General features: G+C 38.2%; 2 protein-coding genes across 5 annotated transcripts in view; one reads left to right on the forward strand and one right to left on the reverse strand.

Annotated features, from left to right (window-relative positions):
* Window positions 1-14,279, forward strand: part of blo (bloated) — an 87,062-nt gene extending 72,783 nt beyond the window's left edge. Inside the window, exons 5-7 of the mRNA XM_019052141.2 lie at window positions 8,486-8,668; window positions 10,864-11,113; window positions 12,254-14,279. Of these exons, the coding sequence (XP_018907686.2) occupies window positions 8,486-8,668; window positions 10,864-11,113; window positions 12,254-13,116 (1,296 nt within the window). The 3' untranslated portion in view covers window positions 13,117-14,279. The remainder of the gene's footprint in view (window positions 1-8,485; window positions 8,669-10,863; window positions 11,114-12,253) is intronic.
* Cep89 (Centrosomal protein 89kDa) lies at window positions 13,976-27,451 on the reverse strand. 4 transcript variants are annotated; one of them, XM_072300496.1, is made up of 12 exons: window positions 27,306-27,451; window positions 26,022-26,139; window positions 25,506-25,671; window positions 24,948-25,149; window positions 23,456-23,595; window positions 22,700-22,905; window positions 21,959-22,097; window positions 20,955-21,135; window positions 20,194-20,361; window positions 19,016-19,223; window positions 17,190-17,356; window positions 13,976-15,875 (listed from the first exon to the last, which is right to left on the reverse strand). In XM_072300496.1, the coding sequence occupies exons 2-12, from the start codon at window positions 26,109-26,111 to the stop codon at window positions 15,794-15,796; spliced, it is 1,749 nt and encodes a 582-aa protein (XP_072156597.1). In that variant the 5' UTR covers window positions 26,112-26,139; window positions 27,306-27,451; the 3' UTR covers window positions 13,976-15,793. The 4 variants fall into 4 exon arrangements, with proteins under 4 accessions (XP_072156597.1, XP_072156598.1, XP_018907445.2 ...); XM_072300497.1 differs by having other exon boundaries at window positions 17,234-17,356; window positions 27,271-27,451; XM_019051900.2 differs by having other exon boundaries at window positions 27,271-27,451.
* Window positions 27,452-27,471: the final 20 nt, after the last annotated feature.

Genomic DNA, 27,471 nt, shown 5'->3' on the forward strand with positions numbered 1-27,471 from the left:
GACTGAAGTCATCAAGCTATGTATGATAGTACGTCTGAAGAATGACTCGACAGAGGCAAACCTCTAATTTTTAGCGTAGACTTCGCTTCGCGTTGTGACCGATCGATCCTATCCGATGTTTGGCAGTTCTCTTAATATCAACTCACATTCACTGTAGCGCTACCTGATTTGGGAAATTTGACGAAAAAACGCTGAAAATTGCAATGAAGGCGAGGATCTTTTTGTGGCTTTGTAGAACAGAGTATCAACGTTGAAAATTCTGGACAGTTCGATGAAAAATTATTAATAGAATTAAACGTGCGAAAACATAAATCGATCATTTACGAGGCCGTAATTTCCTTAATAGATATTATCTCACACGTCAAAGAAAAACTAGGAAGATGCCCTGACCCTGACCTTTTTTCTACATGATAATGTAAAAAAGTTTTTTTTTGTATTTTTAAAATCAATTTAAAGAACAAACGTGCGATTCATTGCGATTCAAGGGTAGTAAGTTCATAGATTGGTCGACTGAAAGAGAATCGTCAAAAACAATGACGTATCTTTGTGACATTTCCGGAAGAATACTAATGTAGAAGATACTAATGGGGAGAATTTATTTAAAATTGCCCTAACTGCTTGTCACATCTTTCCTTAAAATGCCATTTTTTCAAAAGAAAAAAAGCGCATACATTGATGCTTAGAAATGGGCCTGTTGCAAACTTTTGCTAGAGCAGAATTAAGAGTTGTTTCTAATAGATAATGCCTCAAAAATCACGATGAGCGCATCGGCAAAGTCTGAAATGCACTCATAAATTCACAATCTGCGTAAGAAATTTGCGTTTTTTTGTGTTTCCTGCTTCAAAAGCGATACTACTGCACAGGTGAACATTCTATTAGAGGAGTCGCTCCATCGTCGGCAATATTCATCATGGCCGACGCTTGCGCAGTTCCTCGCGTAATTCGAGGAGAGTTCAAGGTCAATCAAGGCGGGCGAGGAAAATATGAACGTAAACACGCCGATTGTTATCTGATTTAATCCTGTTCAGGTGTCATCTCGTCCCATCACACGTGTTTTGGCGGATTGGCGTCGGCCATGATGAGTATTGCCGCCAATGGAACGACTCCTCTAACAAAATGTTCACCTGTGCCGTAGTATCGTTTTTGAAGCGGGAAGCTCAAAAAACCGCAAATTTCTTACGCAGATTGTGAAGTTATGAGTGCATTTCAGACTTTGCCGATGCGCTCATCGTGATTTTTGAGGTATTATCTATAAGAAACAACTCTTAGTTTTGGTCTAGCGAAAGTTTGCAACAGGCCCATTGTCCGTGAATTTATGCGAAATTATTGAGAAAATATATTCACACAATTTAATGGCAGAATTTTACACAGTTTTCTTTAAAAAAATATAAAAGATGAGGAAATCGCGCAGCGTGTAATGTAATTAGGCTGAATAGTCTAAAACCATTCAGTTAAAGACCTCCTCGGTGATCTGTAATCGCCCCGATGCGCGCGTCGCGTCGTGCCGCACGCATCGTCGAGGGAAAGAGGCGAGCCAAAACGCCTTCAATCTATTCTATATGCAATATGGACATCCCAAGGGTACGAATAGTTGTATCAAGGAATCAAGGCGTTTGAAATCGAGAACTTGTTGGGTCAGTGTTTTCATCGGCCCAAATGCCGATTTAAAACTCAGGTCCACGATCTTTTGTTGTTGCTGCTGTTGTTGTTTTTGTGAGACAATATGCTAATTTTCATTATTTTCTCGCGGAGAAAAAGGGTAATTGTAATGTATTCTATGGAGTGGCGAAAAAAATCACAGCTATTTATCCCAGATATTTCTGCAGAAAAACACACCTGGCTTTTAATAAAAAAACAAAGCAAAGGACTTTAAGAAGATTTCGTTGCATCATCTTGAAAAAATAAATCCCGACAGTAGAGGCCCATCAATTAATGGGAGATGGATCAAAAGCATATAGTCCATATATCACATTATCACGCAAGCCCTTAGCTCAGCTCGGCAATTAAGAACTAGTGGATTGAGTGACAGGAAAGCAAGACATTGTTGCCGATCGCAAATAGAAATTCATGAATTATTTATGAACACATTTTCAGGTTAGGAATCGGTAGAAGAGGGCGACATTTTACTTGACAGCATGTTTTGGCATGTGTGTAAGAATAATGTCACTTCCTGCTGTTTCGTCTGAAAGTACGCCATTACTTGCGTACTTACGGCTTTCCTTTAGGTCTCGTTTTTATAAAAAAATACACGATGAATTTTGCTGTTATAGTTGTGTCAGCGATCTCGTCAAAATGAGATTTGACGAATTTTGAAGGAAACTCGATTTCGGAAATTCGGTAAATTTGAGTTACTGCTCCTTTCGCTGTCACAGCAATGTTACTTCTTTGTAATTATCCATAAAGAAGTGTTGAATCCCTAAAAGTAAAAGTTTCCACCTACCACCAGGAGACCAGTGGCGGGTCCCGTACCTCTGCTTACCCCTCGTATCGGATTTCAATACCTAAGAAACTCGACAACGCAGACGAAGCGACGGCGGCGCTGTAAATCTGCCGGCAAGTTCTGCATATCGGTGCGAGGATCGGGATGGCGCATGGCGGCTGGAGCTGGCATCAGCATCAGCTCGGAATCAACCTGCAAAATGCTTTCCCCAGTTTCCATATTTGGATCCGGCGTTGCGTCATACTCCAAACTGGACGCATGGTCGCATGTGCCTGTAACCTGTATACCTAGGGCTTACGGCATCCGACCAGAGCGCTGCCGCGTTAAGGAAGAACGCCGTATGAGCCTTCAAACGTTGCCAAGTTTCCTTCGATGAAAACTGAATTTACCGGGTAAATTGTTAATATTTTTTTCCAAAAATTTTCGGACGGTTTTGTGGGCAATTTAATCTAAAATATCTGAAAATTTCAAAGAAAAATGTGCATGAATGTCGTCAAAAATACACGTTTTATCGAGGGAAATTTGGCAACTCTCGGATGGTCATACGGCGTTCTTCCTCAGGACAGCAGAGCGGCCACCGGGCCACCGCCGCGCCAGTCTTGTTTTGCCCTTTACGGCTCTTGTTAAAAAACATTATTTTCCAGTTCACTCGAGGCACCCAGTTCATAATTCCCACGTAGCTCATTCCTTCGTCTCGTAAAAAATTAAAATTGAAAATAATTTATGTTTCATTGTCGCGGTGCAATTACGATCGTGGATTTCGATTGCATTGTATCATTGGCCTAGGTTGTTGACAGAACCTTTCAGCGGCCGTCCCTGAATTACCGCTTTAGGCGGTAAGGGGGAGGGGGGACGAGGAGAGCTTTACGCCATTTTGTTTTTGCGTGCTAGAATGATAGGGACCGGGACCTACGTCACAGAAACAATACAAGGGGTGGGGACACACAACCAGCGTTAAAGAGGGAAGGGTCGAACATGCTGAAAAAGTGCGTTATGTGATTTAGGGACAGCTCCTAGGGACAGTGTCTATTTGTAAAAGTTAGCAACACCGTATTTTTCTACATTTAAATCCGTCAAAAAATCGATTCTAGAAGAAGTAGCCTACCTTAATATAATTGAGTCGATTGTTCTGCCTGTGTTTTAATGGACGAAATCCGGTGTTATCAACTTCCAGGAATCGCCACTGATAAGATAGTGGGGTAAGAAAATGCTCGGTTATTGTACTGACCATTTTAACGATATAGTGATTTTTGACGAGAGCAACTTTATACTCATTTCTTAATGTGTTGAGTCTTTAGATTGAAATGAACAATGGAATGGGCGAATCAATCAATACAATAAACAATGTTGCCGCGATTAGGTGGATTCTTTGAATTCCCCCGTATCAAGGAGTGTTCAGCAGGCAAATTTTACGCAAAAGGGACCTTGCACGCGGATAGTAAAACGATGAATGAGATGAGGTCATCGAGTTGCATGGTTCAGAACGATGAATGGGTTTTAAAGCCAAGGTTACGATTACTTTTGTTGATTGGCCAAGAGCAAATTTAAAGCCGTAATAATTTGAAGTAAACTCTTGCGGATTGTGCAACTTGCAAGACTTTATTTGTCCAGCGAACTGAGAGATTCACTTAGTGAGACCACCTACTCAGGTGTTTTACCGAGATCAGGTCTGAAACGGCTCTTTTACTCATGCCATAAGGTGAAACTATGGCAAAAGTAACCGAGCATTAAGATATGAAACAGACTATCCTAAAATACTGGTTTTACTTTAAACGTTTAGTAGAAAACAGACCGTGATATGTTACGATCTATACACCGAAAAAAATAATATGCTGTTTTAGCATCTAGGATGTCAAAAATATGTCTGGTGATCCAAAGATGCTGCCTTTACTGCCCCCGCAGTTGAATTTGCATTCACAGGATGTAAAATTAACATGCGGGGGCAGTAAAGGCAGCATTTTGGGATCACCAGACACATTTTTGACATCCTAGATGCTCAAACAGCATATTATTTTTTTCGGTGCTAGTCAAACTCTCCATGCAAAGATAGGGAGCAAACACATTAGCATGGTTGCCGTGTTTTCAGTTTTGGGGTCCCCCAAAAAAGTAGCAACCCTATAAATGTATTCGATCACTATCGTTGCAGAGCGAGTTTGTCTTGATATAGAGGTGGACTCTCATGGTAGCGTGGGATATCCCCTCCATTACGGTCTCAACTTTGAGAGCTTTTTTTGAGCTTCGGAGATAATTTAAGAGAAAATCAGTGGTACCACACGGAGAAAAAAAACTTCATGCGTGGGACCAGAAGTTGAGGTCATGTGGATCTCTGATGTTTTCGGATCTCGCATCCGAAAACTTCAGAGATCCATATGACCTCTCTCCGTACATCGTGCTTCTCGCGAAATTTTAAATAGGAATCAGTACTTTGTGAATCGCGAATTTCTGACACGTGTAAGAACTCCATTTCGGTCCTAGTGTGATTCAAATTTGGCTTTCCCAGCACCCTTCCTTCGATCGCCTCGTCAATGCCTTACTTCCGCATTTCAACCACCTTGCAAGAACCCATTGCGAGAACTGATCATTGCCAAAATTGAGAGACTAAAGCGAGGAGTCATAGCAAGAGTGAGTGAATGGTATCGAAGCTCTATAACGGTACGAAGATTTATCGTTTCTTCGAAGCGCCCCCGCCATCGCTCGCTGGATACGCTCGCACGTTCGGCACGAATTTCGGGTATTGAAACCTTAATCTCGCGACAGCTGACAATTAGTCCGCAGAGTAATGCGATCGATCATCGAAAGAGGAGAAGACAACCGTGATAGCGAAGAGAGCAGTAAGTGCAAAAATGAGGTTTTGAGAAAACAGGCTCAGAAGCTTCTGGCCGGAAACTTTTATTGAAAGGAGCCTCCGTTCTTTGTCAAATTGCCACTAATCGTCCGAAAGACTCCTAGAAGTAGTCTGAATGATTGACAAGGTGCCTACTAAAACAGGCTGACCAAAACTCAGTACTTTTACAGTACTTTTTCAGTACATTCCCAGGAAATTCAGTACATCCTCAACAGAAAAATTCAGTACTTTTTCAGGACCTCCAATTATTGATGAAATTTATAAAATTTAAAAAATTTGAATTTCTCTCAAATTGAGACAAAAATGACAAAAAAATTAAAAATTCCGGACCTTCTTGCGGAATTTCCACACTTTTTCAGCACTTCCGGACCGCCCTTAAAAAATTAGTTCTATTTCCGGAGATTCCGGACTTATAGACACCCTGGATTAAAAATCGACTGATTTTATTTTCATTACATTAAAAGGGTATTTTTCATTTCTATGCTAGGTTGTTGTCAGGCAAGACAACCATCAGTGCTATCTTCTGCATGCTTTCGTGGTTGCATTTTGGACACACAACAAACACATTTTCAGGATGGAAATTGAAGAAGGCGGCACTCGGGCACTTTCCTTGAACGTGCTGTTTTTATTGGCTCTCTGGAGAAATAAAATCACTTGCTGCCGTCTTGCCTGAAATTACGTCATTTTTTGCGCACTTGCGGCTTTCTCAAGTGTTTCGTTTTTATACAATTATGATGAATTTTGCTGTTTTAACTATTTCAGTGATTTCATCTAAACGAAATTTGACGAACAGAGTGTCTACCAAAATAGACTGGCCAAGAATCAGTACTTTTGCAGCACTTTCCCAATACATTCCCAAGAAATTCAGTACTTTCTCAGTACCTCCAATCGACGAAATTCGAAAAATTTAAATTTCTCACTGCGACAAAAAATTGCGACAAAAATGACAAAAAAAATTCCGGACCCTCTTGTGTAATTTCCGCACTTTTTTAGTACTTCCGAACCGCGCTTAAAAAATCAGTACTATTTCCGGACCTTCCGGAAATTCCGGACTTGTAGACACCCTGGACGAATTTTGAAACGAACTCGATTTCGAAAATTTGACACTTTCTGCTCTCTTCGCTATCACGGTAGATGAGCCCAATTCGTGTTGGTCGCCCGTGTAAACACGAGCAGGTACGATTAACAGCTGTGTCGGGAACATTTTGAGGAAAGAGCGAGCGGGTGGAGAGGATCAGCCACGACTGGTTTTGCATTGAGTTTACGGTTAATGCCTTTTTTGGTCAGTCTGAAGGTCCGACCCACGGGTGAAAAAATCCGCTAAATCGCCCTCCAGTCATTGATAAAACCGCGACGCGTGGACACCGGGGATCCTCCGGCTTTCAGCGCGGATGACATGGCAACGACAGTCTTCGGTATTTCCTTGCGGTTTAACGTTGAAAAACCTTGTTCAAGATGGTATTCACTAGCTGCGGGCTGATTATTGAAATTGAGTGACAAATAAGACAAAGGGAGTCTACTGCCGTGCTAAGGAAGAACGCCGTATGAACCTTCAAGCGTTGCTAATTTCCTACGATAAATCACCAATTTTCAAGAAAATTCGTAAAGATTTTTCCTCTAATTTTTCCGATAGTTTTGTTCTCAATATTACCTGAAGTTCCCGAAAATTTCAAAAAGAAATATTCATAACTTTCTTCAAAAATAACTATTTTCTGAGGTAACTTTCGAGTGCTCATACGGCGTTTCTCCTTAATTCGGCAGTATAGAGCGATCCTATTGGTTGAAGAGGGTGCGGTAAGTGTCTGTTTTTGACGCAATGCGTGAAGTATTCGTGCAGTCTTGTAGGCACTATGAGTTTCAAGGCGCCAACCGCTACCGACCGCACTACGTTTGACGCAATGCGTGAAGTATTTATGAAGTCTTGTAGGCGCTAATGTACGTTTCATGCTGACCGGCACGCCGAGGGCTTCTCCTTTCCATCTCAAGTCCTCGTCATCATTGCTCTCTGCGCCGCGCCGCTCCAGGTTAAATTGCGTGTTTGGTTTCTCTCTCAACTAGACTAATAAAAGGCGCTGTCTCTTGTATCACTGAAAGACGAACAAATTAGAAATTACCATACTTTAACTCTCAGGAAATGAGAGATTTTTCCGTCTCTTCTCGTTTGTAATTTTTTTTCTGGATCAGGTTTTTTTCTTGATACCTTCAATTGAAAAAATTACAACATTTGCCGCCCCCTAAATTTGCCGCCATGGGCCGCCACCCCCTAAATCCGGCCCTGGACACGAAATACAAGCTCTATATGGCAGTAGGTTTCGAATCGGAATTTAAACCAATAAAGCAACCAAGAAATAAAAAAAAATCTGATTTTAGGGAAAAAGCCCCCCCCCCCCCCCCCCCGCTAAATCACTGACCTGCCTCGTTTTCCAAGCCGTAAACCCAAGTAGCAGTAAGCACGATAAGTTGCGACTTGATAGGAGAATGTACCGCGATTTTATCAACTTCAATTTATTGCAATATTATGAGATAAAAAATTGCGATTTCATCGCGTAAGTTTGCAATTAAATCGTGTTTTAATCGACGGCGATTTATCGCAATAGTATCGATAAAAAAATCGTGATAAATTGAGATAAAATTTTAATTTTATTGAATGCGATTTCACAGAGATAAAATTGCGGAAAGATCCAGGGCAATAACTCAAATTTTGATAACCCTAGCGCTTTTAGCGCCAAAAAATCGTGAACAAATCTCAACTTACTTTCAAAACATCGCGATTTTCCGTTAAAAAATGCTACTTGCAAGGTTGCCACAGACTTTAGAAAATGAAATTCCCTGACATATTTTGGTGAAATTCCCTGACAATTGAAGATGTGACGGGTGGTTATGAGGGCATAATTAAAAATAGTTTTCAGGCAAAATTTGTTGTTCGAAACCTCAAACCTATTCAAAAAAGCAAATGATGGTGATTTAACAAGTTTTCCCTGACATTTTTATCATTTTCCCTGACATTTCCCGGTTTTCCCTGACTGTGGCAACCCTGTCCTTGGGAATCGGGGCATGGATGGTTCATGACGACCGCTTGGCAGCATTGATACGGACTGCCCGGCTGAATTTCGCGTAGCCACTGAGGCTACGTGAATAGGAGGAGTGGTGGCTCAATGTTCAATGCTCAATACTCAATGAATGGTTCGATTATGTTGCAGGAGTATTACGCGGTGCGACAAAGACTGGCGACCCCGAGCCCCCGCCCGCCGTCCGAGGCGACGACCGTCATCAGCAACAGTCAACGAAGTCATCGCAGTCAACCGCACATCTCCGACGACCGCAATACCTGGTTCAAATCCCTCGATCGACTAACCCACAAAAACAAAACCAAACCTAGCAAGGTAAGCCCCTCAAATTTCTATCCTTTCCAATGGATCCCATTTGGGAAACTCCGCGATTTTACGTGGGTACCAAAGGATGAGCTCGTGTGAATGGTCTTGGGGGACCAGGTCGCCCCCCCCCCCCTCCGCTGTACAGTGGATGGAGTCAATGGAGAATTTGCAGGTGTCTGAAATTTGATGAATTCCGTGTTTGAATGGACGCTACCAAGTGAGCTGAACACAAGGATACCCTTGGTTCATAAATTGAACAATTATTGGAGGAGATATCACAAAATGATCTAATCTGCTAAAATACACGCGTTTAAATGAGAAATGCTGCCAGATGACGTCACTAGGCGGCGCATTTTCTCACTTTTAAATCTATTTTTATACTATTTCCCATAGCCGAAAAAATTATAAAAAATACTGCAAAATCAACTCTTGAGGCACTATCAGATTAAGCAATAAAAAATTTGTGTGCAAATTCTCCATTAGAGAGGTCGGACATGAAATTTTTGACTAAAACTGCAAATTTTGGTGCTTACTTCGTCACATTTATAATTTCAAGGGGTGTTCACAGAAGAAAATTTCACGAGGAAACTAATGGAGCCACTTTTAGAACCTCACAGTTTCGGATTTATGAGCGTTTAAAGTTTCCAAATTTTGTCCGACCTCTCCTATTGACCCGGTCCACTGTGCGCCGCCATGGAAATTTTAAAAGCACTATCGGGTATTCCAAGGGAACCTGCTAAACAAAAAATAGACGTATAAAAAAATAAAAAAAAGCTACGCAGGGGAAAAAAAGTAGGCGGGAAGAGACTCAATTACACAGTAATCGCGAGCGACCATGAAAAAATCGCTGTCACAAGTACAAATCAGTTTTCCTGGCTGACAGCCGAATTAAAGATACTCGTGCTTTGACTGATTGTGAGCGAATCATACCCAGTAGCGTGGCGTGCTTCGCGATATATCGATTGCTCTGCCATTTAAACCTGTGGAAAAGGATCGATAAGGTGCGTGTTCGAAACACGCACCTTATCGATCGATTCTTTACCATGAATTAAAATGAGAAAATATCGATAGTTGAATATACGGGCTTCGCTACTGATCATGCAGCCTGTGCGGGGAAACGTGATGGAACGTCATAGGAGATTAAATCGACGGGTGCTGAGAGACGTTGAGCATTGATGGTCTATTAGACTTATTTCTGCCAAACAGAAGTATGTGCATTAAGACATGAGCCCTGAGACCCACAAGAATTTATGCATGACAGGGCTCACGTCATAATGCACATGGTTCCGTTTGAGAGAAATACGTCCTATTGTCATGTGAAGATATAAGAGTCTGGACTGGACCCATCCGACGGACGTTCGGTGGTTCGCGGAAATGTCGTGGTCTCTCACAGAATCGTAGATGAGCTGGTCAAAAACAACACCAAACATGTGAAATTGGTGTTTTTGACCCGACAGAGAAACGAGCTGCACAATATATGCGGGCCAAATTAAACGACGACCCTCCAAGGGACCTGAAAAGTTTGGAAAAAAAAATTAAATACATTAAAGTGTTGACCATGTTATGATGGTTCCTTTTTTGATGACACTATTTTACGGAATAAGCCACGGGCAAGTAGTCATAGGTTTACTCGTGAGGAGCGTTACAGGTACACGTCTTGACGTAGAAAAAAATAAAATAAACAAAGTAAATAAATAGATAAAAAAAGGAAAAAGAGTTTGTAGCTGGGAAGATGCACTGAGCTACAGAATCAAACGCATCCGAAAAAGGTAGGAAAAAATGTGTTCCAACGACGAGGAAAAATTAAAAACCTCTCGGTCTCTGCTCCTTCAGGAGAGTATTGCGTCTGGAACGCTTGCGGTACGATGTATTGCGTCAAGAGAAAATGAAGGCGCTTTTCATTGCTCTGCTGTTGCGTGGAAAAGCAGTATTCTTGCCGCGTCACAATTCGACGGAAAAAGTAAAATTACTTCAATTAAAGTTTCAACATATTTCAACAGTGTTCTGTTTGAGACAAATTTTAGTTCCCTCTACTTATCAATTGTTGGGGGTAAAACTTTCTGTGATGCGTCTGTTTTCTTATTTCTGTGTGTAGGCACAGAAACAGCTTGATTGTCGTAATCAATTTCATTGCCTAGTTATTTATTTTCCAAGGAAGGAATTAAATCTTTAAGTACATCACATTAATTTTTGCTGTTTTTCAGGCTGTCTCGAAACTACGTCATAACGCAGTATCAGAAGGCAGTGAAAATGACGATGAAGTACGAATTCACCATATATCATCACCAAGGCGAAGCAGTGATGACCGAACGTTGAGATTTTCTGAATCGGAACCGGAAATGAGAACATATTCAACAAATAGAAAATACAACACGGATAGTTCACCAGACAGCAACACAGAAGGAGATAGCCGATCGTCTCAAAAGTCTGTCGTTTATCTACACGCAACAACAGGTGATATGTCTATCTTACATCCCTTGTACCTATCATTTGCGAGCCAGTTCACACCCAGCGTTTGAAAAAAAAAGAGGTAAAAAAGTAGGTTTTAAGAAACAAGAAAAAATGCATGAGTTTAACTCATGGCCGGATTACGGGGGTGGCCACATGGGCCGCGGCCCATGGCGGCAAAATTAGGGGGCGGCAAATTTTGCAATTTTTTTAAATGCAGGTACAAAAAAATCGGATTCAGAAAAAAATTACAAACAAGAAAAGGTGACAAAATCTCTCATTTTCTGAGAGTTCATTAATTTATAATTTTGTCGTATTTCGGTGATACTAAAGACTGCGCACCTTTAATTAGTTGAGTTAAGAGAGAAACCAAACACGTAATTTGGCCTGGAGCGGCGCGGCGCAAAGAGAAATGATGACGAGGACTTGAGATGAAAAGGAGAAGCTCTCGACGCGGCGGTCGGCATGTAACACACATTAGCGCCTACGAGACTGTATGAATACTTCACGCATTGCGTCAAACGAAGTGCGGTCAGCAGCGGTCGGCGCGGCGTGGAACGCACAGTGCCTACAAGACTACATGAATACTTCACGCATTGCGCCAAACACGGTGTGGTCAGCGCGGCATGCGGCACGGCGGCGGAAGTTAAAATTATTAAACCACTCTTATGTTTGTTCTTTCTTAATTTTTTAGTTCATCATTTCTTACAAATGAAAGGCCTTGTCCCCACAGAGATAGGTTTACGGAACTGAACTTTCGCTAGTAGTGTTGACAGGGCTTACGCAAAAAATGTGTCCAACATGAGTGAACGCGTCTTATGCACTCTTCTCCCTCCGGCACGTTCATTTGATGGTTTTTATTGATGTTTCAAAACGAAGGAGAAGGGGGCGGAAAAATACAGGCGGTCCATGGGCGGCAAGTAGGTTAATCCGGCCGTGATGAGTTAATGAACTCTGATATCAATTCAATTTCAGGGACATATCAAATTGGTGTCATAATAAATACTCGCAATCAAAATTGCAAAATAGCTTTTTTCTTTGTAATTTTTAAAAGAAGAAAAAAAAATACAGACGAAGTATTAAACTTCACTTTAGTGGTCTATTGTACTTTAAAAATTAATCAGTCTCTTTGTTTTTGTTATCTAGTTGGAGATATTCCTGGATCAAAAAAGTTGCATAGCTCAGTTTTAAGTAATGGAAGACGTGCCATGAGTAGAGAGGAGCTTTCATCCAATAATTCTGTTTCCCTGTCACCTCAAAAAAGGACCCTGTCTCGATCCATCAGCGTTCTCGCACCTTGGAGGCCAAAACACCCCCGTGAATCACTGGAAATCGACTACAGTCAAGACCAAACAGATGGGAAACCTCCGAAACCTCCCCTCAAAGGGAGAGCCCACAGCGGAACCAGCACAGTGAAAAGTCGAAAAAATGATCAAGAAAACCTTGCAAAAAACAAACAAGGAAAAACTAAGAACATTTTTGGGAAACTTTCAGGGAAAAACAAATCAGTTGATCAGCCAAATGATGAATACAAAACAAAAAGACGTGCCTCTAATGATTTAATTTTTACGGGTAAGAAAGAGAACTGGGATTCATACTTAGGAAAAAGCATTGATAGCTTTCATGATTACCGAAGAGACAGTAAATCATCGGGAAACAAGGTAGACTACACATCTAGCAATTCCCTTTACGATCGTAGCCGAAAATTATCTGATTCGACGACTACGACTGACTATCCTTACTCATCAAGAAAATACTCAACTGATGCTAGTGATGCGACGAGTAAGTTACGTCCCCAATCACGAAACAGCAGCGAATACATAATACCAGTTGTACGTTTTGATCCTAACGACTCTGATGAAAGTAAGAGACACATTTTAGTTGAAACTTTAGGAAAGAAAAGGAATTCTAAGCAAAAAGAAGACTCTGAAAAACTCTCTCGATCTACCTCTTTTCCAAAAGACTCTAAATTTACCTCTGGATGGTTCAAACCAAAAAACAAAGTGTGATTACCTAACTTTTAAAGACTTTAGGATGACTCACTGGTCAGGTTGAGAGCCCTGCCAGGTGTTGAATGGGGGAATTAAAAATGAAATAAAAAACAAAAAATGATGAGAGCTGGGGAATGAAGCGTTATTTTCATAGTGCACTCTCACTGTTTAAGCACAGTATCTTATTGAAGAGGAGAGGAAATTTTTTCTATTTTTCTGAACAAAAAAAAAAATGGAAAAATCTGTTTTTTTCTTCCTTCCTCTTTTGCAATGTACGCACTTTTAAAAAACCTCACTTACTTAAGAAATACAAAAAAAATTACCCTCCTTACAATGGAAATTTCCGTGATGATATTTTTTTGATTACACTCAATAAATACATATTCTTGGCCGTGTAAAATTGTACTCATGAAGAAATTAACACAAAAAGAATGAAGAATTTTTAAGGGTTAAAAATGTTTATCATTCATTTGAAGAGGGATAAGAGTATTTTTGTTGTTTCGTCCACTGACTTTTAGAACATTTCAAAGATGTTTTCCTCACTTGTCTGATATCTTTTCAAGAACAAAAGGCTTTAATCATAACTACTACTATTGATTTGTAGATGATTCATGAAACAAAATTACTGGGACAAAATTATGGTCCTGTGCACAGTTTTTTCTGAAAAATAAACGATACAACAGATATACTTTTAATACATTTACTAGTCAACTAATTTATTGTCTTTATTAACTTATCCTACGTTAATGAATACTTACTAATTTGAACATAGAAAGCATTGTCCTTACAAGGCACGTCTTTATTAACGAAGTCAATTTTGTAGATAGAAAATTTAACAGAACTCAGAGAAAAAATTACCTAACTCATAATGTGTAAATTTATCTTTTTTTTCTATTTGTAATTAATTGGTTATTATATTTCATAACCTTTCTTTTTTTCCTTTTTTTTGAGGTCTGTTTTCCATGCAGGACACCAGTTTACTTGTTCTTTACCGAGCAAGGATAATTTTGTGATGTTTTTTCCTTGTTTGTTTCCCTTTTGTAATAAAACTTGATCATTTTTTCATGTTCTCTGACTGAAGGAACAACTCGACGAACACATTTGATACTAGTTTGTTAAATGATTGGCAATGTTAATAGTTAATAATAAATACAATTCTAATTCAATTAAAACAAAAATAATGTGAGATTTTCCATTCATTCCTATCCTGCTGATGCTGTGTATGACATTTATTCACTTAAATGCGTCAATATTATCAATGCTGCTGATGGTTTAAGGCTATGTACTTTGGTGTACTCCATTTTCAATGGGGTAAAAATATGCACAGAATAAGGTATGAAAAATATTAAAAAGGAATACACATCCAATTCTCATGATTTTTGCGAGAAAACTCAAGCTACACAGCATTAAGTCGTAGGTCCCTCTTTCTTGGCAGCATTTCATATTTTTGGTGTATTCAGCTCGGTTTCTGGTTCTATCTTTCAGAAGCTCCAAAGAAAGAGCAATTCAAATTGTAAAATTAAAACTTCTCTTCACTGAAAGAGAGATCTGCAGTAATGCATCCGCAGTCCCAGCTCGAAGGGAAAAACAGAAGCTCAGTGTAGTGCTAAATACAAAAAAAGGCAGAGATTTTTAGGCAGTGCCTCCTACTATTTTCATGTTTACTAACTTTGGTTTGCCCTGATCTCCTTTGCATGGAAAGAATCCAACGTACTCCTCCCAAATTTGGACGAGGATGGGTTATAAAAACGTTTTTTCCCAAACGGCCCCTCCTCCCTTCGCCTTTAAAATGAAAATCTCACGATACAAATTTTAAAATATTTTCATTCTGGAAACCGCCACATTTTGCCAAAGAGGTCCATCAGCAACGGACACCTAAGACTTCTCTGGTATAAATGCTTCCAAACATTTCCCCTCTTCATTCCTTTATGTACCTACTGATGGTTGAAAACTTAAGATTTTGGTTCTAAAATAAAGGTAATTTCTCCTTGGATCTTTAAAGTGGAATACAAGATAATTTGACAGAAAAAAATGTTTGATAGAAAAAGTTAGATATTTATTCAAAATCTGACACAGAGTTGAAAACATGGTTCAAAACAGTTGCTACAGCTTCAGGCTGAAGCTTTTGATTTATTTCAAAATTCACTAAATAATCAGGTAAAGTATAAGGAATTACTGGGGATAATGCCTCTTTTAGAGAATTAGAGCAATTGTAGCACTTGGTTTATAAAGCTCTCAACACTTAAATCAATTAGTCAAAAAGCAGATAATTTTTAGTGCAGTTTTAAAATAATTACTAAAATCTCAGGAGAGTCTATTAAGATCACCAGACATTATTTTAAAATTCACCATTTTTAAAATTTGCACTTAATTTGCGATTTCAAGAACTTCAAAGACACTCAAAGTAATTCAAACATTAAAATACTAGCCTTGACTGACTATCAATCTTATTGCTAAAATGAAAGATTGTTGAAAAACCACCACTTACAACATTTTTCTTTTTCTAGAAGATAAGTACTAAAAACCTTGAAGAAAAACATACTGAGTGGAGAGGAAGAAATTAGAGAAAATATTGACCCTAAAAAGTCTAACTTTAATTGGAGTGATTTAAGAACTAAGGCAACATTTTTCAAGGGCAATCTTAGCATTCTTGATATTTTATTAGAAGCATGAGAATATTTCATGAAATTGCTTTCTAGGGAGGGGGCTGAGAATTTCCTCTAATGGTAATATTCGTTTTACCATTATTGTGTAATCCATCCACAGACTTTTGATCACTGGTAACAAATCAAAAAAAGTTAGTTAATTAGTATATTTTAAGACATTCAGCGTCACAGGCTATTAACGTCTTTACAGAGAATTTTGAAAATGGGAGTATATACGAAAATTTAGATTTTTAAATTAAGAGAGGTGAAGAGTTTCAGAATTTTGGTAGTAATATTGGGTTCATCGCATGTAAGTGGGTTTGTATTTCTGTTGATTGTAGGGGAGTAGATCTGTGATTGGAGATATCTGAGTGCAAAAAAAGAGGTTAAAACAAGAGAGCAGCAATATATGTACTCTAAAGCTCGAATAAAGAAATATCAGTGTGCATTTGCTATGGAGATCTGCCAGAATCTTGAGAAGGGATCACATACGAAACAAAAAAGTGGGAGAGATAATGAACGCCGCGCTGGGCATGCTTCAGGAAGTCATGATCAAACAGCTAGTCAGGTACGGTCATGTTCAAAAAATGGCAAATGACCGGTTGTCTAAAAAGGAATTAAAAAAATTGCCTGAAAAGCCTAAAAGGAAATGTATGGGATGCCCAGCAAAATTTTGGATACGTGGCATTCAAAATGAAATTACATGGTGCAATTTACAAGGCAAACTCTGTATCAATAGACAAAAATAGCAATTAAGTGTTGCAGAGTGCCTGGACGCGCTGTAAAGGCGACTTTCATAGATATAAATATTTGCTATGGAAACATACGTGAAAAGATGATGAACATTGCTTGTAAGTCATGTTACAAAACTAAAACTACAAAACTTGCTCTTTGGAGCTGCACCAATGCTTTAATAAAAAACAAAAACCATAGTTCAAAATTGCAAAATCTCAGTTCAAAGCATTTGCGAAAGACAATCAAGAAAGCAGATATTTGACCCTCTACGGCATAGATAATAGCAACTCTAATTCATAACAACGTACTTTCGGGGTTTTTAATAATCGAATTTTTCCCCTATGCCATGGTTTTGCAAAATTTCATTAGTTTTTTCTTTTATTGAAAAACTGATTTCCTTAACTTTTAAATTTTGAAAAAAAATTTGGTACTCTATTTTTCTTATGCAAGCTACAAAATAGATCAGTGTCTCCTAGAATCTGAGATCCAAAATTATTTCATGCCATAGAGGTTTAAAGAAAGCAGAATAGTATTTCGATTGTTTCATTTGATGCAAGGAAGAAAGAAAATCTTGCACGGAGAATCGAATGAGGGGTATACTTCTTGTCAAATTGACCACCGTATGATTAGATGCAACTTTCTAATTTCTGATGATTAATCAGGAGGGGTAAAAAAAAGCGTTGATGATGGACATTGATTTTGGAGGTATACCTTTGTTTTTTGAGCTCAGTGATCACGTCATCCCTCTGTCTCACCTCTGCTTGAAGACATTGCAATTCTTGTTCCAAGCCCCGTTTCATTGCATTTAACCCAGTCGCTTTGGCCCGGAGTTTCTCATCCAAAAATTCCAGTTCCTTGCTGACACTATCCTCAACTTCCTGGATGGACATTAAACCACAAACATAATAGCTCTGATGAAGGATGAAAAATTTACAAAAAAATGCTCCACTCTGCACATTTTCTCTTGAGCCCGCATCATACGATCAAAGTAGACCTCTCAAAGTGGTGTCCTGTGGGTTTTGTGACCCTCCATTGTCCTCAAAGATTGTCGGGCTGACCATCTTTGAGAGTCTTGTGACCCCACTTTGAGAGCTCTACTTTGATCGTCTGAAACGGGCTTAAAAATTTAAAAAAATTCTGTGAGCTTCCTGCTCGATTAACCCATTGACTCAGGGCAATAGCTTGGAGCTATAGTACCTACATACAGGAGAGTATTGCCATCTCTGTGCCGCTCTCTGATTGGTTCATCAGTTTTAGACTATCATGGAGCTCCCGAGTTGGTCCGCTGTTAACAAACCCGACCTGGAGGAACACGTATTATCGACTGAGAAATGACTGATAATCACACTCAAAGGTTATTTTCGGCAAAATATCTATCAGAATAAGATCCGAACTCAATTCAGAAGTTGGGTATTAAAAAATTTCTATCACACCCAAAATCACGCCTAGAACTTCGTGGAACTTTTTCCTCATCTTGTTCGTTTACATTGGGCCAAACTAGGAGCAAAGGGGCTGGGGTTCGTTCACATTGGTCTAACTTTGGGGCTCCATGATAGTCGACCGATCAGAGAGCGGCACACTTTTTCTGTAGTAAAAGGATTGAGATGGCAATAATCTCCTGTATACAGGTACTCTACTTGGAGCTGCCTATGAGCTGTTGGTCAACTTGAAATCGATGTTTACTCAATGTTCCCATAGTTTAGTTTCCAAGTTAGTTTAGTGAAACTTTCCATGTTTCCAATGTTGCACAATAGAGTGCAATCTTGTCAGTGTTCAAATGAGTTGTATGACCAACCTAGAAATATTTTTAACGGTAATTAATTACTTCCTTACAGTATTTTTGTAATACTACAATTTTCAAACTGCAAACTTCAAATCATCGGACTCAAGAGAGAAGCAGAGTACCGAAAGACGTGGCAACCCTGTTGAAGAGGTCTTAGCGCCGTAAGAACGTAGCGCCGAAGAAGGGTACCGAAAGTCGTGGCAACCCTTGTTGAAGAGGTCTTAGCGCCGTAAGAACGTAGCGCCGAATGAAGGAAAGGAGCGCCGAAATGCTTAGCAGCTCCGTATACTTACTCGTACTTACTTGTAGACGTAGGAAGAACATGAGACAATGAACTCAGGAGGTTTGAAGAAGAGACTTGATACAATGAAATCGTGAGTGATGAATGAAAGAAGTGGGCAGAGCCCAGGTGAAACGGGTGCGGGCCCCATTGACGGGGCGGCCGCGCACGGAGCGCTGCCAAAAGGCTCAATTTGAGCCTTTCAGCTGGAAATCCCGGTAAGACGGGTTAGACGTCCATGAATTATGTGTTTACCACGTCAAAGGGGCAAAGGTTTCGGTTAGTGCCCTTTAAGCGGCCTTTGAATGGACCGCAACGGCAGGTCTACGGGGTTTGACATAAAAATTTTGGGCATTTTTTATGCCAAATTTTCATCAGACATTCCTCTATGCAATAGCAGCAATGTCTTAATTTTGGATGTTCAGCTTTTGCATTGTTCTCAATGTTTTCTGGTTTGTAATGTGAGTAACTTACTTTTAACTGTCTTCGAAGACTTTCAACTTTGGCATTGAGGTGAGCATCTTGACCAGGGTTACTGGATTTTGACCCAAACTCTTCCTGTTCGGCAATGATCTCTCTTGCAAAAGTCATGACTCTGATTAAGTGCCTTTTGGCAGCAATGCGAGACAGCTCCATGGTTTTCACATGCTTTTGTAGTTGATCACATTTTGCTTTGTAAAGCCTGGAAATATTAAAGAAAAGAAAATATGGTAAAAGGCGCAATACTGGAGAAAAGAGATACTACGAGAAATAAAATGAACAAAATCATTATCATAATACTGTTCATAAATTCCTTATTTTTTTTAAATTACTCAATTTATTGAGCAAGATTGACCACCTTAATTTGATTCCAACCTCTTCCTCAAAATTTGCAAAATCTGCTACGCGTTTCCTTTTATGGGATCAACCATGGAGAAGGAGCTGTTTCAGAAACAACTATGAATATGACTGAGAAACTTCACTCATAAGTAACACCCTTAAAGATGAATCATTGGTCTCAAAACGAACAATTGGACGTATTTCTATCAAACAGAACTATGTGCTTTAAGAGATGAGCCCTGAGACCCATAAGAATACATGCATTACAGGGCTCACGTCATAATGCAAATAGTTCCATTTGACAGAAATACGTCCAATTATGACTCACTCTGATAAAATTGTATCCAAAAAATGAACGTGTGAGAGTGAAGTGTTTGGGCGAGTATTCTTAGCTCTCACACAAAGCAATGTATCTTGTCTGCATTGTTTCAGAATTTCTAGGAGCATTTCACTTCTTTAAAGGGAAAACCATCACACAAATTAGTCTGACAATTCTTGAGTTTTTTTTTCAAAAGAATGAAGAAAAATTACTAGAAACCACAGTGAAATTTCTGAGACTGTTCTCTTGTGAATAAATAGAATGTACAAAAGAAATACTGAAACAGTGCAATTTCAGTATTTTCCTACACCTGGGAAGCAGATAACGATATTTTAACATGCAAAATTATTCCTATATCTGTGTGCATTAGTTCCATTTCTGCATCAAGGTTTGTCTTTTTAAAAAATTCGACAAATTTTGATCACAATTCATACATACTGGAGACGTTCATGAAAAATTTCAGTTTCATTAAAATATGACTTAAAAAAGGAAATATGTAAAAATGTTAAGTTACTTCAGTTGATGTTCCAACATTTTGGTCTGCTGCTGAAATTGACTGCGTTCGATTGTCAGGGTTGTAACTTGTGAATCTAATTGAGGCCTATCACATTCTAAAGTTGCTACCTTTCGACAAAGTGTTTCCCTTTCTTCTTCGTACCTTGTTTTTAGTTCCTCGAATAGCCTGTTGAGAGAAATACGTATTTATAAAAATAAATTGATGCATTCAGAGAGAGGTCGTTAGAAAAGTGTAAGATTAATTAAGTTAAACGATTACATACTCAAAAAGTTTTTAGACTGAGATTATGAAAAATGAAGAAATGAAGGGATTATGTTACAAAAAAAGCCAACAAAATTTAAGAAACAGAAAGCTCGTGAAAACGATCAGAAATCCTAAGAACAAGCTAGTGACTTGATGGCATAAGGAGATATTAAAAAAATCTGGTTTAAAATGTTTACACTTCTTCTGGGTTTTCCAGGCATTTTGGACTTTTCAACGCCTTGATTGTGACACATTCATTTGCAGATTTTTATCCAATTTTTAATTTTTCCTTTAGTGCAATGTTTTATTCAGAAAAATCAAGGAGGATTTTTACCTCGGTCCTTCTTTCAAGTATGATTAGAAACGGTGCAAAATTTTGGTGTTGCCTGATTTATCTGGTTGTGCCATTTTCCATAGGTCTTGTTCAAGCTCATATGGTCTTCTTAATTTTTGCATCTTTAGGCCTGAAGGCAAAAATGAATGAAAAAATTCTACAATGAAAAATAAAAGAGTACCTTTTAACCTCATTGACCGCAGCTGTATGAACAGCCGCGGGTACTCTCGAGTCATGTTCCTCCTTCAGTTTGTCATGCTCATCGGATAGAACACTGAAACGTCCCCTGAGTACAAGGAGTTCAGACCTCGCTGTTTGCCATTTTTCTTGAAGCTGATCTCTATCAACAGCTATTTCTGCCACTGTTGAAAATACATTCTAAATTAGCACTAAGCAGACTTTGTCTGAATTATATGCAGGAGTATCAAAGCATTTGGAAAATCTTCATGGTGTTATTCAATAGAAATCATCAGTAGTTAATCATGGAAACATTTTTACTTTCAAGCACCTCAACAATTGTAACCAGGATATGAGTGAAGTCAACTACAATCCCCTGTTCTAAGTCTTAGGTAGACAGGGAGAGTAGGAGAGGTATGGCCGCCGCCACCAACAATCAAGAAACCAGTCACTCTGAGGATGTCAGAGTGTGAAGCTGGCAAAATGCGTCCGCAATATTGACATTTTACATGCGAGTGAGTACTTATTTACATAGTTTTGTACTTTTTGCATGGTTCTCCATAGCAATTTAATTATTAGTAAAGTTTTCTACAGATTTGCTTGGCATTATGGATGCATTGCTAACAGTGAAGTAGGTACAATAGATATTTTCTACAACTTAGTCATGATCTTGCAAAAAATCAAAATTTATTCTGTGAAAGGAGAAGATTAAACTATCATTGATAGCAGTGGTTGTTGCTGCTTTCCCTTTACACATTGATAAATTACTACTAGTAGATGCTACTGTTCTTTTAAAAAGTTCAGACTCATTTGCAATAATAAGATTAATTACGATGAGTGCTTATCTTCAAATTTCATGGAACAGTCAGCGAATACCATCTGGAAAATGTAAAATATTTCTAGATTTTTCACAAACAAAAACTAGGAAAATTGTAGGTTTTAATCTAGCAGACTATTAAGAGGGTATTATTAATTCAGTGTTCACAACATAATTTCATAAAAACTTACAATTAGTTTGATAAATTTCCCGGAGTTCTTTAATTTTGTTCTGATGAAGTTTTGCTTGCCGCATAAGTAGAACGTTCTGCTCACGTGTAAAGGCAGCATCTTGTTGTACAGACTCCCATTCTGCATAAGACACTTCGCCCTACGATGTAAAATGTTAAAACATAATAAATTTGCACTAAAAATTTTGTTACAGCGACATTGTTATAGGCTTTTGCATTGGATTTGGAAACCTTATATTATATGATTGAAAATTTGGAGAGCTGTTGATGATATTGACCTTGGTTTGTGTATCAGATTTTGCGTGTGTGTGCGGAAACTTTTCAGGACGGATGGAAGAGCAAAAAAAACTTTATTGTTCTATCCAGAAATCTGCAGAGGTATTCTGAAAAGTCAAGATGTATGTTAGAAATTGTAGTTTTGAATGAACCAATGGGTCTTTCGACATTCTACGTTTGAATCCCGAATGTTTTTGGATCAGCTATTTTGGTGCTAGAGTAAAATAAAACGACATTCAGAAACATAGAGTGAGGCACAAAAAATATTCAGAAACAAATTCTGACTGACAAAAGTACTTGAAGCAGTGCCAAATTAAACGAGTCAGTAGCGCTAGTCACAAAATCATGTAAAGAACAGTCTCTCAACATCTTTTTCACCTTAATAGATTTTGAGACCATATGTTTTTCTTAAGCACCTAACAATTCAGTCCAACGAAAATTTTAAATGCTGAGAATACTGGATTACCTTTTTGTAGGCACCTTGCAACTCAGCATGTAATTTCTCATTTTCCGCAACTATTTCTTTGCAACGTCCTGCAAAAGTATCAAGGCTTTTTTGATAATTTTGAATTAGCTCATCTTTCTCATCTAAAGATTCTTGGTAGGCCTTGAGTAAAGGTGCTACAGCGTGAATTTCTGATCGTGTCCAGCTTGGGACATGAGGTTTAGCATCTGGAAAAAAAGAGCGAAATAGGCAACATAAGAAAGAAGTTGTGACAGGAAAGAGGGCGCAGTCATGCTAGGAGTGCAAACAAATTTCTCGATAAGATTAGTAGATTATTGGGGCAAGGTGTGTACTGACTCAGCAGAAAAAAATTCCCTGACTTTTCCAAATTTTTTCGGATCAAAATAATAAAAATTTCCTGACTTTACATAAAGGCAATTTGCATGCATGGAACTAAAAGTAAAACTCTTAGGCGATTTAATTTTTAATTTCACTACAAATTTTAGAAAGATTTGAACCTTTCTACTGAGAGAGTTCCTTAAAAATTTTCTCTGACCTGATGAAATTCTTTGGTCCAGGTTTTTCAGATCTGTTTTTTTTTCAGTTCTGTCAGGTTTTTTGACACTCTGCAAAGTCATGTAAAACTGTCATGCGTGTGTGTGTTCCTAGACTTATTCCAGCAAATAGTTGAAGCTGCATTGGACGTGGAATGAGGAGACCCCAATGAAAGAATCCCCTTCTCATAATATTGATTTGATACAAAAAGAACTAACTAACCGCTTTTGGCCGTTTGATGAATTAACTTTGCATCTCCAACTCCGGAATCCTCCGTGACAGTGTGACAATCATCTGTAGCATCAATCTGATTCTTCAAGTTTCGGACTTTATCTTGATATTTTTCTAGTTCAACATTTAACCTGTAATATTTATTTAAATAAATCAATTCTACAGCGTACCAAGAATATTCCAAAGAGCCCAGAAAAATACGTACCTACATATTTTTCTTGACAAGCTCTAGGCTGGATAGTGCAGCAATAAAATGTGTATCATTGTGTGTGAGGCACAAAAAAGAGATGATACTGTTTGAGGAAAATTTTTCTTTCATGTGCAGGAATTGACCCCCTGTCAGGAGAATATACAAACAGGTAACTGAATCTGTAAAAGGGGATCTCATCTTCAGCAGGAAAATTTTGCGGAACTTTTTACAAACACTTAAACATTGTTTTTCTACAGCCTAAGAATATTTTTCTTTGAACTTCAGGGCTAATAACTCCTTCAATTTCTGAGACATTTAGAGTCAAAAGCTTGTTCTAAATTTTCCAGATTTTCTTCCTGCACACATTGGCAAGAAGTCACGGCAAATTTTCTCCAGGAACTTCTAGAAGATCAAATCCCATTTCATAGATTTGGCCACGAATACAGATCATTTTCCTGAATTTGTCCCCCTACCAAAAAAGTGCAAAAACTCCTTTTTTTCTGTAGGAAATTTTTGCAGGAAACACTTTAGCTTTTCATAGTTTGGTTCATGTTGATTCCCTACCATTAAAAAACGCACCTCAAGTAGTTGAATAAGAAGTAGGACAAATGCAATAAGGAATAAGGAACAGTATGCATCAATTACATTTGAAAATGAGAATGCAACAAACATGAAAGAAGTTAGCAGAGTCTGTAGGCAAGTTTAGTCTAAGGATCTTGATAAATGATTGAGAAAATGCAATGAAAGAATTAAAATAGGTAAAATATGTAGGTATCAACATATAATGGGCGACTAGGCAAGGTAAGTAGGTCTTGAAGCACTATGTAGTATGTTTCCACTTTAAAATTTCACGAAGGAAACGGATCTCACAACAGTAAATCTAGAAATCAACTCCTAAACAAGATAAAGGTGTTTACAATAAACATTGGTAAAATGGTAAAAATACAAATGACCTCATTCATGGAATCAAAATTCAATTTAATTTAAGTTAAAATACTTCTTAATATCTCGTTCGGAAGTTGATTTTCGAATAGTTTTTGAAGGAAGATTTTGAATAGGTAACTCGTGACGTTTTCTTCTCATACAGACCTTTTCTATTCGCCCATTGCAGAACACTGTGCCAGAATGGAGAAATGACAGAAACAAACAACTCATTCTTTCGTGCTGTAGGTGTGTCTAAGGTCTACTTATACTAATGAGTGAGTGTGCATGAGACTCAAAGGTCAAATATTTTTCGAAAAAACTTGAGGATCTTTCAACCTCTCACTTTTTGAAAAGATCCTAATGACTCACCGATACACCAAGTTCTTCAAAATAAAAACATCCTGTTTTAATTCATCAATTTTCTTTTTTTGTGATTCAGAGGTCTGAGAATAACTCTCATTAGCCTTTAGAAGTTCAGAAATTTGCTTCTCTAAATTTGCTCTTACATTATTGGACTCCTCTAAGCGACGTTTTAATGATGTACACTCGTCAGGAGGCCCTTGCTGAGTTTCTGTAAAGATTAATGAAACCATTGTACTAAAAATTCCTAGGAATGAGCCGGGTAAAATTAATACCCTAAATGAGTAAGGAAAGAATCTTTTGACTCATTACATACATGATTGACCCAAGCGAATACTTTTAAGTGAAGATATACATCTTTGATGCCTTGATGTTTTGCGGGAAAACCATACAACTCTCATTTGATTTTTTTTATCTTTATTTTTCTAAATTGTAACTTATCTCTTTATCCAAAAAGACAGGAAGTAATAGTCCCCTGTCAAAAGTGACCTTTCTATATTTTAATTGAACCATGATTTTTAATCAAGATGTTTTCTTTTTCTTCTACTGAAAAGACACTGTAGTTACCTGGAGTAGTTTGTTGTTGAAGTGTTTCATTCTCTTCTTTCAATCTCTTTATTTCATTCATCAGCCAGTGCCGACTAGGTTTGTGATGGTGACCATGACAATTGCTCTTTACCTCAAGGAGCGATTGGTCAAATGAGAATCGCCTCAGAGGATTTTTACCATGAGTCTGAAAAATATTTCAAAAGCACCAAATCACTGAAAGGGTCAAACTGTGTGATTTTTCAATAAAAGCCCTTTTGATCCAAATTTTTTGTTAAAATGTACTTCAGTAAAATTTGAATAGATCAATATACTCTCAACATTTTCCAAAAGTAAGTTTAATGTATTACAGAGCAAATCCGGCACAAAACAGTTTTTTAGGATTTCAGCAAAGAAATTTCTCAAATTGTCAGTTGTTTTTTAAAGGGAAAAAAGGGGAAGGGGAATCTATTCTACTAACTTCTAAAGAAACTAAAATATTTGGCAGGACCATTACCCACCCATAGTGAAATGCACAGAGAATTTAGGTGAAACTACCTGAAACTTTCTTCTCATTGGTTTAGGTGGCATGGTGGCAGACAAGGCCTCGGAGGCCAGTCTTTGAGTCGGAAGCTCTGAGGACTGCATGAATGCTTTCAGTCCGAATCCATCATTTCTAAACAGAAGAAAGGGTCAAATTATAAAACAACATAAAAAGGAAGAAAGGAAAAAACGAAGAAGAAAAAACCAGTTATTAGTATTCTTTTTTGCGTATACTTAAGATGGTTCTCTTTAAGAAAAGGAGAGGAAAATTAAACACTGCGATTGAGTTATGTACTTAATTTCTTGTTTTGCCAAATACAGGACAAGATTTTTCTAAAATCTCCAATGAAATCCAATCCTGTGTAAGTAAATGATGGCTGACTTCATTTGTGTTTATTAGTTCTTGATTTTGAGACTTAATTTTAGTACCTTCCTGGCTATTTTATTATTGTTAGTGTCTTTATGAACTTTTACAAGTATTATTTGATCAGAATTTTTATGAAAATAGGTATGAGAAGATAGAATTATGAGCACAAATTAGGGTCAACAATTCGGAGTAAGAGTTTAAATGCACAGCTCAGAAGTAATCATTTCAGTAGTGTGAATAGCTGTAGGTGTGGAGGAAAAAAAACACAAGTCACATTTTCAACAATCAAGTTAATCAAGAAGTATTCTGAAGTGAGAGAATGAAAGTTGAAAACAGCAATTTTGAGCAGGAAAGCATTTTGAGCCCTGCAGTATCGATCTATGCTGATCTTCAAATTGTAAACTTGCACTTTCTTTGTTTCATACTTGAAGGCATCTCTTTCCATGAAGGGATCGTCACTCGAGTTTGATGATTTTCTAGTAGAATGGTTGACTACAACCTGCATCACTATAAGAGGTGCTGAGTCAGTGAGCTGAAGGATGTTGTTAAAAGGTTTAATACCTCTGACTGTGCTTCAGCATTTGAATGAGCAAGTGAACTTAGCCCCTTTCAGGTAACTTTGCCTCTTTCGCTGTTTTCACAGGATGGGGACTTTCCTATTCCGCACATGCAGTGAAAGAGATAAAGCTATCTGAACCACTTTTCAAGCCTTGAGCAATGGACCAATTGTAAGATAGTTACCAATTTTCCCCCGAGCCACCATAGAAAAACTTTGGCATTCAACAGAAGTGTATTCCCTTTAAGAGGTGACAAGATCTTGAAACGATCTTGAACAAAAGATAATACAGTACAACATAGAGTTATAAATAAAAGATGAATGACTAATTGTTGACCTACCAAAAGAACTACCATAAAATTTGTCCTTCACTCACAGTCTGACGGTCTGATGGTAAGAAAATAGGGCGAAACGCGGAAAATTTTGGTACAACTCGTACAAGACACGACGAACGCCGTATCAAAAAATCGAATTGTCAACACGCGAAACAACAACACAAAAAGACGATCATTCATTGGTCTCTTGTCACGCAATGTTTACTG

Source organism: Bemisia tabaci, chromosome 5 (genome assembly GCF_918797505.1).
Source record: "Bemisia tabaci chromosome 5, PGI_BMITA_v3".
Classification (NCBI taxonomy): Eukaryota; Metazoa; Arthropoda; class Insecta; order Hemiptera; family Aleyrodidae; genus Bemisia; species Bemisia tabaci.

Coding starts and splice junctions, on each gene's coding strand:
- Cep89 (XM_072300496.1), bottom strand. CDS start 26,111: ATGCAGTCCTCAGAGCTTCCGACTCAAAGACTGGCCTCCGAGGCCTTG. Junction 25,150..25,505: donor TCAACAACAAACTACTCCAG/GTAACTACAGTG, acceptor TAATCTTTACAG/AAACTCAGCAAGGGCCTCCT. Junction 22,098..22,699: donor TGCAAGGTGCCTACAAAAAG/GTAATCCAGTAT, acceptor TTTACATCGTAG/GGCGAAGTGTCTTATGCAGA.